Source organism: Oryza brachyantha, chromosome 10, assembly GCF_000231095.2.
Source record: "Oryza brachyantha chromosome 10, ObraRS2, whole genome shotgun sequence".
Taxonomy (NCBI): Eukaryota; Viridiplantae; Streptophyta; class Magnoliopsida; order Poales; family Poaceae; genus Oryza; species Oryza brachyantha.
The window spans coordinates 8,960,634-8,972,797 of record NC_023172.2 but is presented as its reverse complement, the minus strand read 5'-3'; the positions used below and the strand labels follow the sequence as shown (position 1 = coordinate 8,972,797).

The window sequence follows — 12,164 nt, the reverse complement described above, 5'->3', positions numbered from 1 at the left end:
GCTTGCGCACTCGTATTTATGAGGTTGATCTACCTTGTACAGTTGCCTATTTGTCCATTTAAAAATCATGTTGTGATTTAAGATTTTTCTTTATATACACTAATTAGAGCATCTCTAACAGATAGCCCAAATTTGACTCTCCAAATGACTATTTAGTCACTCCTCATTTTATTTGGCAAGTTAAATTCGTTTTTTATTTCAACAGTCTCTCCATTCATCCTCTATTTTGAGTGTATGACACCAGGGCCCCATACGTCAGTCTCTTCTTTCTCTCTTCTCCCCTTTCTCTTTCTCTCTTTCTTTTTCTTCTCTCTTTCTCCTTCTCCTTCTTTTCTTCTCTCAGCCAAGGAGGCAGTGGCTCACCGCGCGCGCGAGCGGCGGCGCGGGAGGGAGGCGGCGGAGCGGCGGCGCGGGGAGGCCGATGGCGACGGCGGCGGCTTCCCGCGCGCGTCCGAGCAGCGACGGCGGCGGCTTCCCACACGCGCGCGAGCGGCGGCGCAGGGAGGGCGGTGGAGCGGCGGCGGATCCCCCCGCGTGCGCGAGCGGCGACAGTGGCGGCGCGGGGAGGGGGTTGGCGGCGGCGGTGGCTTCCTGTGCTTGCGAGCAGCGACGGCGGGCTAGGGACGGCGCGGCGCGGCGCGCTCGGCTTGAGACTGCACGGCGGGGCGTGCTCTCCCGACGGCGGCGGCGACGAACTTCGACGATGGGCTTCGACGGCGGCACCGGCGGGCAGTGGGGGCTGGTCGGACGCATGGGGGGCTGGCTGGATGGAGAGGTGGAGCGTTGGTCCCACATGTGGGGCTCACATATGGCAAGTCAGTTTGAGTGGCCAAATTTAACAATATGAGGGCTGATTTGGCCAGCCAGATGGCTTGGCCATCCAGTTGGCCATTCTGTTGGAGTGTATTTTTTGGGCCAAATGACCAAATTTTGACTTAGAGAGTAGGATGGGGCATCTGTTGGAGATGCTCTTGCTAGGCAAATAGAGGAAGGCAAGTTTGCCTATCTTCTAAAATAATGCACTTTGAAGGTAGCTGAATACAAGTGCCATGCATATTGGTTATATGCCAAACAGTTAAATAAATAGGGACAAGTGTAAGAATTTGCTTCCGAAGTCTAGAGTACGTATTGATAATATTACTGTTACAGTGGCACGTTTGTGCTTAAACAGCGTTCGGATTTTTCTTAAAAAACCTATATCAACCTATACATATATGAAGTACAACTTTCTTGCATATTTTATCCTGAACTTTTTAGTAATTTAGATATATATGCAATACATAGGCACAAGTAATATAGAAGATTAGTTTCAGAAAAAAAGTAATATAGAAGATTCAGATCACTCCCACAAAGTAAAAGATAAACGTGCACGGGTAATATAACAGAGCTTGATCGAGAGGGTGCATAGTCTCTGGATGTGTGATCCTAGCTTTGATCACATCGTCCGGTTGGCCCTGCTGCTTTATTAGAGCAGGTACCATCGCAGACTATGAGTCAGCTATAAACATATTTTAAAGAGATAAGAGAGAAGAGAGATCGACTACTAATTTATAGCCAGCTGTATACGGGTTTCAAGATAAAATGTGTGTACGATATATGAGACCAGGTATTGATGTTTTATAGTTAACTATTGTATGAATTGGCTATTAGATTAATTATAGATGAATTGGAGCTAGTAGTTGGCTATACTATTGAACTTGCTCTTAGAGCAAGTATAATAGTAGGCCATAAGAAGGTATAAGCATATTTTAAAGAGACAAGAGGAAAGAGAGAAGAGAGGTAGACTACTAATTTGTAACCAGCTGTATACGGGCTCCAAGACAAAGTGTGTGTATATCATGAGGAACTATATATTGATGTTTTATAGTTAACTATTGTATGAATTGATCATTAGATTTAATCTATGAATAAATTAGAATCAGTAGTTGGCTATACTATTGAACTTGCTCTAAAATTGGCAGAGCTAAATCGCAAGCTTAAGCTACACGTCAATGGCGCGTGGGGGGGCCCAAGTCCATGCTGAAATGAAAACGACATGTGGATGCATTCTTCGTTCTTGGGAAACAAGTTGAACAGCCGATTAATTTGGACCTTACGTGCATGTGTTGTACGATCTGGTGAATCAATTCCCTTCTGTACGAATCGCCAAAAAGTAATCCTTTTTTTGTTTTGATGAGGTTAATTTTTGAATATATATAATCCTCTATTTTAGTTATTTTTTAAAATATGTATAATTATAAATCATGTTTAAAGTATCTAATAAATCAGTTCATAACAAAATAAGTAATAGTCATGTGATTTTTTAAAACATAGAACCAAAATTACATGGCGTTAAATAAAAAAACTAGATGGAGAATATGCGTTCTTTTCAGCTTATAGGTAGTATTATTGAAATGAATTATTTGTGCGTGCTTCAAAAATATGTTTTCTTAAAAAATGAAAATTCTTCTACTGTAATATAATTACTTAGCCTACTTGTTTTAACCAACTAGTTAAATTTATTTCTCAAAATATTTAATTTGTACACGTAATCAAATTCATAATAGGTGGAAATAATCTGCACAATAATTTAAATCAAACAGGGGTATATATAGGTTGTTGGTGCTCTAAAGCCACCCTTCCTAGGAATGAAATTAAGAGATGTATGTAGATGATGTCAGTCATCCACCCTTGCTCGGCTAGGTCCTATATATCTGGTTGCATGCTTCGGTTTCTGAACTTAGATGATTAAGGTTAAAGTGCAGCCACAAGTAGATTTTATTTATAGCACGCTAAAAGCATTGTAATGAATTACTAATTTGGTCAAATCTTCTTGCGGTATGGTGTGCCTACAAACCAAACATTCTCTAATATTAAACTACCTAAAGACACCATGTATCATGTCAGAGTGTTAGTGTTGTAGTATCTCCGTTTCATATTGTAAGACTTTCTAGCCGTATCTAAATTCATCGATTGATGAATATATATATATATAGATTCATTAGTATCCATATGAATCTAAACAAGGCTAAAAACATTTTATAGTTGTGTTATGGGTTCTAAACGATGGCCCCAGCAAGATAACAAATTTTGGACCTTATGTTTTAGCTTATGCTAATGCCTAGATAAAACCAAAATTTATTTATCATTGATTTTTAGGGTTTTCACCGTAACTTATTTTATTGATAGTTCAGAATGCGTAAAAATAAAATATTACATACAAATTATTTTTTAATCGTTAATAAGTTGGTTGGCTTATGCTCAAACAAAAAGATGTGGCTTTTGAATGAAATCCCACTCATTTAAAATGAAGTTCGAAAACCAAAATCTGAATTTTAACTTCAGGTGGTTTGCAATTTGAATGAACCGAGAGCATGGAAAGAGGGAAGGATCTAGTTCCCTCTCAAACTCTGAAATGTGCCCATTGGTTCAAAAATCTGTATAAACATTTAGCAGCAATTTTGACATTTTAGAAATTTAAAAACTTATTTTATAAATAGTCTCTTAAAAAAAATTTATTGCATGAATAGATCTTTTTTTACTGCGCCAACTTCATTGGCACCGTTGAATAGGACGATGTGAATATCATTAGTGCCGTCCTCTGGCCACGTGATCACAATATAATAACTTAGAGGACGGTGCCAACGATATTGACGTTGCCTTATTTAACGACGGTGTTAATGACGTTGGCGCAGTCAAAAAGGTATATTTGTGTAAGAAGTCTTCTTAGGGGTCTATTTGCAAAATAAGTTTTTTAAAAGGACAATAATGTCAAAATTCTAGAACATTCACCGTATAAAGGCCTTTTCTTTTTCTTTTTAAAGAGGTCCCATACAACAGGTGATTTTTTTAAAAATTAATTGAATTGTTTATACCACTTACTACTAACATATCATACTGTTCATGGGATTTTTTTAGCTTTTCTGTTTTCTATTTTAATTTGATTTATCTTCAAATCCTATATAATTCCCCCCTTGGAATTTCTTTTTGACCCGACTCGAGACAGTCAAAATTTGCACAATTCAACTGAAATACATCAACATGTGAACCTACTGGCTGGTGGCCCATCTTTTTGCTTTTACTTATGTTTATAAACTAAAAATTAAATTTTCAATCTTAATTTATAGTAGATTTAGTAGTTTATTTTTTAGTCTTGATATTTAGATCGTTTAGAATATGTATATAAAAGTTATTCATAAATTATTTTCTATTTATAAATATGACGTGAGGTTTTTTCTCTGAGAAGCCAAACAATCACCTCTAGTGGTAGCGGTGAAAGACAAAGGAGAGTCAGGGAGAATGATGGTAGACACGTAGAGAGTGTATGCACGGAGATGTATATTTATCAGGTACCCATACATCATAAGTATACACAGTGTATTTAATGCTGTATAAATTATTACGAACTCACATGAGTACAACCAATTCAAGATTTGACTATTAGAGCAAGTCCAATAATAATACCTTTTAGACTAAAATACATGTAAAAAAGAGAATAAGGACTATTCAGTTTATAGAAAAACAAAAGATTTGGATTAATTCCTATGAAAAGCATTCAATATTCAAGAATGAAGTTTAGAAAAACCAAAGAAAATTTCCTTTCCTACAAGTTATAGAGATAAAACATAGGAAATTTATATCAATTCAAATATGTTAAAAATATTATAAATTAATATTTGACAAAATTTTGACAAAACCTTAATAAATTTAGTATGCATCTTTGCACAAACAAAACTATGAGAAATTATTGTCAAATAAGTAAGCGTATAAATGGTATTTTGGCCTTTGAGTTTAACGTTGTTAAGATGACTTCACGGAATATGGCCAGACGGTAGTTTTATTTTCAAAAAAGCAGGGTTAAATAATCAAAGGTAAAAAACAGAGTCAAATTGGTAGTTAGACTTTAAAATAGGCTCAAAAACACAATTAACCCATTTTTAAACGTTGAATCGATTCAATTTCTTTTATAAGCATATGATTGGCTGAACGATTTAAATCATGTAAATCAGTGCATAAATACTTATACTACGGAATAAAATTTAAAACCTATAAATATTTATATCTTGAATTTTGGAATATAGAATATTAATTGTACGCGCGTATTCTGGCTGTTGTGTAATAGTAATAGACGAAGTGACGGGCTTTGCGGCTCGTTCCTCCGTAGGGCGGCGATCGAACGGCCACAAAGGCGTCGTTGGTGCAAAGCCCATAAAAACACAGATCCAACGGCCCATATCAGCCCGCAGCCCTACCGCCCAGCCTCCTAAACCCACCTCCCCTCGCCGGAGCCGCCGCCGCCGCCGCCGCCGCACTCTCTTCTTCCTCCTCGCCGTCCTCCTCCCTTCCCTGCCGCCCCGATACTCCCCTCCACCGCCTTCCCCCCTCCATCTCATCGTCACCATCACCATCATCCTGCTGCATATCGCCCCCACCCAAGTCCCGACCTCCCCGCTGGGGCGGTGCTGCTGCAACCAGGGTGGTGGCGCAGCGTTGAGGGGAGCACGGCGGTCGGTCCCCGGCCTACGGTTTCCGGACCGGTGTGCCGCGCTTGCGAGAAGCGCGCTGCCCCCCTCTTCAAGACTCCACCCTTTGTTTCCGCGGCCACGAATGAGCATCGGACCTAGCTGAGTTGAGGTTAGGTTTCTCGGCTCTCGAGGAGTGTAATTTGAAGCAAGTATGGAATTATTTCAATTTATGTTGATTTCGTCACAAGTTATAGCTGCTACAAGTAAATAGTTTGAATTGGGAATAATAATTTCGATGAAGTTATATCCATGTACTGTCCAATTCGTTTTCTTTAGCTTCAATTTTTTTTTCATGCAAAGAGAACAAAATAAACAGCACGTGCAATATGTCGGAAGTGCAACATGATGTGGCCATGGCAAGTTCATTTCTTGATCGGTTTAGAAAGGATTTCCAGGATAAATTGTCTGAATCCACAATCACCATTTACTTGTTTTCTGTTGAGGATATGCTGGCATGAGAAATCATTGATTCCCACTCGTGCCTCCGAGGACATTGTTTAGTGTGGAGGTGGTTTTGTGTGTTTTAAGTTCTGAAGTTACTGTTACTTTGGAATGCCGCTTATGCCCATGCGCCCTCATCTGTTTTCGTTGCAGTTGTTGTCAAGGTGCAACATTACCATGGTTTGTTTTGGGTCAAAGGCTCTTCGACGGAAGGGTGGCAAACAAAAAGACTTGCTTGAGGGAGATCTAGATGATAGCTTGCCGGTGAGGAGAGGAAGGAAGGATAAGAGTGAAAAGACTCAAAAAGGGGGTTCTAGGTCAAGCAACAGACCTGCTGCTGAGAAGAAAGCTAAACATGGGAAGAAAAGGAGTGAGGATGGCAAGAAGGGTAAAGGGCATGGGAAGGGACGCCATTCAGATGGTTCCATGGAGATGAATCATGGCCCAATGAAGAATGATAATGCATTGCTGCCCTCCAAAGCATTGAAGCCAGTAACAAATGTTCTCAGGTAAGAACCTTTGCTTCAAAATATGCATGCCCTATTTACATGTGCAAGTGAGATAACCAAGTTCTATGCAAGGGGATGCTAAAGTTCTGAAAGGGAGTTTCTGTTTCTCTTGTTGAAATTTCTCAGGAAAAAGGTTGATCCAGAAACTGCAAGGTATTTTTTGGAGATTTCTAACCTATTTGCCAACAAGGAGATTGATTTGGAGGAGCGCTCAACTATATGTGCCAATGCCTTGGAAGAAACTAAAGGGAAAGAGCTTGAACTTGCCACTGATGGTCCAATAAGCCACACTTTGCAGGTCCTTGTAGAAGGTTGTGAATTGGAACAGCTATGTGTGTTCCTTCACAATTCCATCGAGTCTTTTCATATCATTGCTGTCGATAAATTTGGATCACACGTGGCTGAAGCAGCTCTCAAGTCTCTAGCAACGCATCTTGAAGACGAGACCTCCAGGGACATTATAGAAGATATACTGAATAGGATATGCAAGGTATACTTTTCAGTTCGTTCTGTTCTTCCTTCCCATAGTATCAGTGCAACTCACTTTTGAATTGTTGAAGATGTACTGAATAGGATATGCAAGGTATACTTTTCAGTTCGTTCTGTTCTTCCTTCACATAGTATCAGTGCAACTCACTTTTGAATTGTTGCTACAGGTCATTGCTGCAGATGCTGCTAATGTGATGTCAAGTTGCTATGGATCCCATGTTATACGAACACTTCTTTGTCTTTGTAAGGGGGTTCCCTTACAGTCATTGCAAGACTTCCACACCACAAAGAGATCTGCTGTTCTTGCTGAGCGGTTGAGCTGCGGTTCAAAGCAATCAGGTGGAAATGATCCAAAGAACCATGGAGTTGGTTTTTCAGACATTTTTAAGTCATTTGTTAGAGAGATGCTGCAAAATGCAAAACATGACATTTCAACTTTACAAACTGACAAGAACAGTAGCCTGGTATTACAGGTTAGTTTCTTTTGTATTCCATAATAATATAATTCATGTAACAAATTCGGATTTTGCTTACTGCGCCTCGTCTTATTATATATTGCATGCTTTGGCAGACCGCACTTAAACTGTCAGCTGGTGATGATCATGAATTGAATTATATAATATCAATTCTTCTTGGTTTTAATGAGGATGGCACTGCCCATACAAAAGATTGTAGGGAACAAAAGAATGAAATTATTGCTTTACTTGAAGATACTGCTTACAGCCATCTGTTGGAGGTATTCTTTTTTTTAGCTGTCTATTCTGATCATCCCGCAGTTTGTTATACAAGGACAATACATTCATTGGATCTAAATGGCAGGTCATTGTGGAGGTTGCCCCTGAGGAACTGCGCAACAATATGCTAACAGGTACTCTTAAGGGTGCATTATTTGCGATCTCATCTCACCACTGTGGCAATTATGTGGTTCAAGCTTTAGTAGCATCAGCTAAAACCTCAGACCAGGTATTCGCCATTCAAATGTACATTGGCAATTTTCTTAATTGCTTTCACCCAATCAATATCCTTACATCAAATTGGTTTGCCTTGCATAAATAAATGCTTTCTTCTCTCTATTTGTATCTTTGAGTTAGTGAAACATTACTTAGATCATCATGGAAAGTTAAGAGACATTTTGACTTGTAACACACCTGCTTCCTTTATTATGCTAGAGTAATCATAGTTTATTGTTATGTTGAACTTGCAAGATGCAACATACGCTGTTAGACCTAACATTTATTAGGGATGAGGGACATTGCTAGTGCATGATAGATTATATTTTGTGTGGTAAACAATCCTATGATTCCTAAACCATAATTTATGTGCTACTCTTGAGAAGGATAACTGCTTGTGTCTATGTGCGAGTGCATGCCCAAAGTTTCTACATAGTGCATACAATGTGATTAGTGGCTTGATTATATTTCACCCATTTCCTTTTTGTAGTGCTTGTCAACTACACAAATTTAAGTTATAGATTTTCCTTGTTCAACAACCGGTTAATCCTTGATTTGTTGATAGATGGAGCAAATTTGGGATGAACTTGGTTCCAGTATCAAGGAGTTGCTTGAACTAGGAAAGACAGGTGTTGTGGCTTCCATCTTAGCGGCATGCCAGAGGCTTGAAACAAAACGCCTTGAGGTTATCATTTTTTCAACCAAATATTTCTGCATTGATAATTACTGCTGACTTCATGATATCTAATTCCTCTGATTTTATCTGCAGAGTTCCCAAGCTCTTTCTGCAGCATTAAGTTCAAATTCTGAATCCCCTGATAGCATTGTTGCACATATACTTTTTCTTGAGGGCTACCTCCAGAAGAAATCTTCTTGGGAATGGCCTCTTGGTGCAAAAATGAGTGTCCTGGGTTGTCTGATGCTGCAATCAATTCTGCAATACCCACATGTATGTCAAAACTGCTGTACTCTTGTTGCAGCACTTAACTGTTCCGTGGTTGCAATATCCCTAGTACAAAGGCCTCTGCTCTTGAATGTTCTATGTTCCCTGCTGTTCTTGTGATTTTTTTCAATTTTGTTGTGCTAATTCAGTCCCTTTTTGTGCTTTGATCTTCGTGATCCAGTTTCTTGACCTGGTCTTGCTATGCTAAGTTAATACTTCATTTCTTGCTCAATTTGATAGGAACGCATAGTTCCTCAGTTTTTATGATCTTGTCTCATTGTCATCTTAACTAAAATGCTAATTGCGCGAAAAATAATAAACCTTAAGTTATTTCCATTTTTTGTACAGCAATATATTCGACCATATGTTTCTAGCTTGCTGGCAATGGATGATGATAAGATCCTTCAAATTTCCAAGGATTCAGGGGGTAGCCGTGTTCTTGAGGCTTTTCTATGTTCTAGTACCACTGCAAAGCGGAAATTTAAAGTTTTTGCAAAGTAAGCCTTATCTGAATACCTCAACTCTTTGAACATTCCTTCTTATGATTCCTAAGATGTTTTTTAATATTCTAATTGACTTACGCATAGTTTTCTTTCAATGAAAGCTGTAATGCTTGGGGAGCACTAGTAGTACTATTATGCCTCTCTTTACTCTTTCGAATAGCAATCACGAGGCAGCGAGGGTACAAGATATTCCCTTTTTTTGCTGTTTATGGTGTTGCTTAATAGCAATGTAGAATTTTTAGGTTTTCAATGGCATAGTGCATTGGATCATGTGGGCAAACATGGTAGAAAGTGGCATTCAGCTCCACCAAACCTATCATGAATTAGGGAATGTGCCTAAATATATTCTTTTCTGTTGTTGCTGCACTGCACGATCCCTGTAGATATGCCATTTCAATGATTTCATGGTTGCACTATGACTGTGTAATCAGTACTATTGTCTACTATCAGATTCAATGTGTAAGGTTATGTAGTGACAATAGGTTATTTGCCTGGAGTATGTTAAGTTGAAGTACCTTTGTCCTATAACTGGCATGGATAATCTCAGTTCTTCAGTACACTTAACTGCTGTTTTGGCATAGAATAGCAAAATGAAAGTTGCAAAGATGTGCTGTATGATTTCACGAGTACGCAACCTTTTTTTACTAGCGTTTGCTATCTGACAGGTTGCAAGGCCATTATGGAGAGATAGCTATGAATCCTTCTGGCTCATTCTTAGTTGAGAAGTGCTTTACTGCCAGTAATTTTTCTCATAAAGAGGCCATTGTGGTTGAGCTTTTGGCCGTGCAAACTGATCTGTCTAGGACAAAACATGGATTCCACTTGTTAAAGAAGTTGGATGTTGAGAGGTAATTCATCTTTCTGTTGTATATCATTTTATGCATTTTGTCTCATGTTAGTCAAATTACCATTTGATTTGTAACAGGTATTCAAGGCGACCTGATCAATGGAGGGCCAGCCAAACTTCGAAAGAAACTACTCACAGAGAATTTCAAGTGGAGTTTGGCTTGAGCAGTAAAGGTGCTGGGCAGAGCATTGAAGAACATCTCTCTTCTCAAAGTCCTGCTAAGAAGAAGCGTAACCAGAAAGACAAGGCTGATGTAATTACTGAAGATGCCGGTACCAACAAGCCACATTTATCCCACGTAGGCAAAACCAAGAGGTTGAAGTCCACGGAGGCAACTTCTGAGAAAGCATCAAGCAACAAGACACTCATGAGTGAAGATGCCAGCACCAGCATGGCATTCCCGAAGAACTCCGGCAAGAGGAAAGCACCAGGTTTCCTTTCAGACAAAACAAGTTTCAAAAAACAAAAACATCATAAACCCAATGCTGGTAAATCCGATGGCAAGATGTTTGTTCGGGATAGCTCTAGCACACCATTTGTCAGGAATGCTGGCAAACAGAAACAGTCTATTGCCGAGCTTGCTGATCTGGCTGGTAAGGAGAAACTGAGTGCAAGCGAAGTGCGCAAACTGCTGAAACCCGAGATGCCATGCAAAAGTTAGCAAATTCATATTTTTGTGGGTAGTTGTAGAAAACATGATCATCTGAGCTAGTTTTCCCCTTCTCCTTCAAAGGTGGGGATGCGCAATTTTGTTTACTATTTATCCTTTTAACTTTTGTTATGAGCTCTAAGATTCAAGGAATAGAGTGTTACTTGGTAACACGGGAAGGCTGAGATAGTTTTGTTGAAGTGGAGATTTTTCTGAAAATTCAGCAAACCATCAGCATCGTCTTCGCTGAACATCTGAAAACAAATTCGTACCAATTCCATATCATACCTTTCAGCAACACTTGATGTGTATTTTACTAGAAAAGATGAACATGTCTCTGAACACTAGCAACCAGTTTAATCTTCGTCAAATGTCAAATTATAGCTTGTAGGTGTTAGAGTTGTGGGTCCAGGACAAGTTCTTGTGAGCTGCAGTTGTGTTCTTATCTATTATCCCTATTCCCGTGCAGTGGTGACAAAAGTGACAAGAAGCCATCTAAAACCTAGGAATCAGTACGGGAGAATTTCTGCCAATCTTTTTACAAAAAATCATGCTCAAATAATCATGAAAAAATTCAGAGAAAATTTACCAATATACAACCTCTAAAGACGCTTGTTCCTTGTCCTAAGCGACAATGATCTTGCTGTGGGCGATGTCACAAGCACAAAGTACACACAAAATGCCATGGAAAATAATACCTTCAGAGTAGCCAGAACAAAGCAATGTTCATATGTCATATGTGCATCGAGTGCATTAAGCCGTGATATCCGCAATGTCCCACATGCACCCAACACATGTGTTTGTCTCAACTCACAGCACTCCCAAGTCACGTGACAAATCTTCAGTTCAGAAGTTGTCTGAAAAGATTCAGTCTACATGGCAGGCACATACTTCCATTCATGAACTAGCACTGTCCTCATGCCCTACATGGTACTACTGTCCAAGATGTTTTGTCTCATTGGTCATATATTTTCCAATCCAATTGAAGGATAGGAATTTCTCCTCTTTTTTTTTCATTTTGTTGAACTTAGCTTCTCTAAAAGAGTGTGTTGTTGCAACAGCATGTTATTAGCCAAAGCGAAGGAATCTCGTAAGAATTTTGTCATTGTGTGTAATTGTGATTTTAGTTTAAGTTAGGTCCAAACAATCCCGACACTTGAAAAACAGCCGTGAATATTGAACAGACCAAAACATCCTTCAATTGTTAATACTTAGTCCCAAATGTAAACATATCTAGATGTATTCACAGGAATAGGGAAGTAGGTAAATTTGAATAGTAGAAGATAGTAATTAGTTGATAAGAGAAAGTATGCGTAGAAACTAAATAGC

At 39.1% G+C, this 12,164-nt stretch overlaps 1 protein-coding gene across 1 annotated transcript; it reads left to right on the top strand.

Annotated features, from left to right (window-relative positions):
• Positions 1-5,331: 5,331 nt before the first annotated feature.
• On the top strand, positions 5,332-11,234 carry LOC102704737 (pumilio homolog 23). Its single transcript, XM_006661671.3, has 11 exons — positions 5,332-5,613; positions 6,099-6,454; positions 6,581-6,944; positions 7,111-7,416; positions 7,515-7,679; positions 7,763-7,906; positions 8,459-8,578; positions 8,663-8,842; positions 9,185-9,333; positions 10,005-10,187; positions 10,265-11,234. Exons 2-11 carry the CDS (start codon positions 6,123-6,125, stop codon positions 10,845-10,847), a joined length of 2,526 nt encoding a protein of 841 aa, XP_006661734.1. The 5' UTR covers positions 5,332-5,613; positions 6,099-6,122; the 3' UTR covers positions 10,848-11,234.
• Positions 11,235-12,164: the final 930 nt, after the last annotated feature.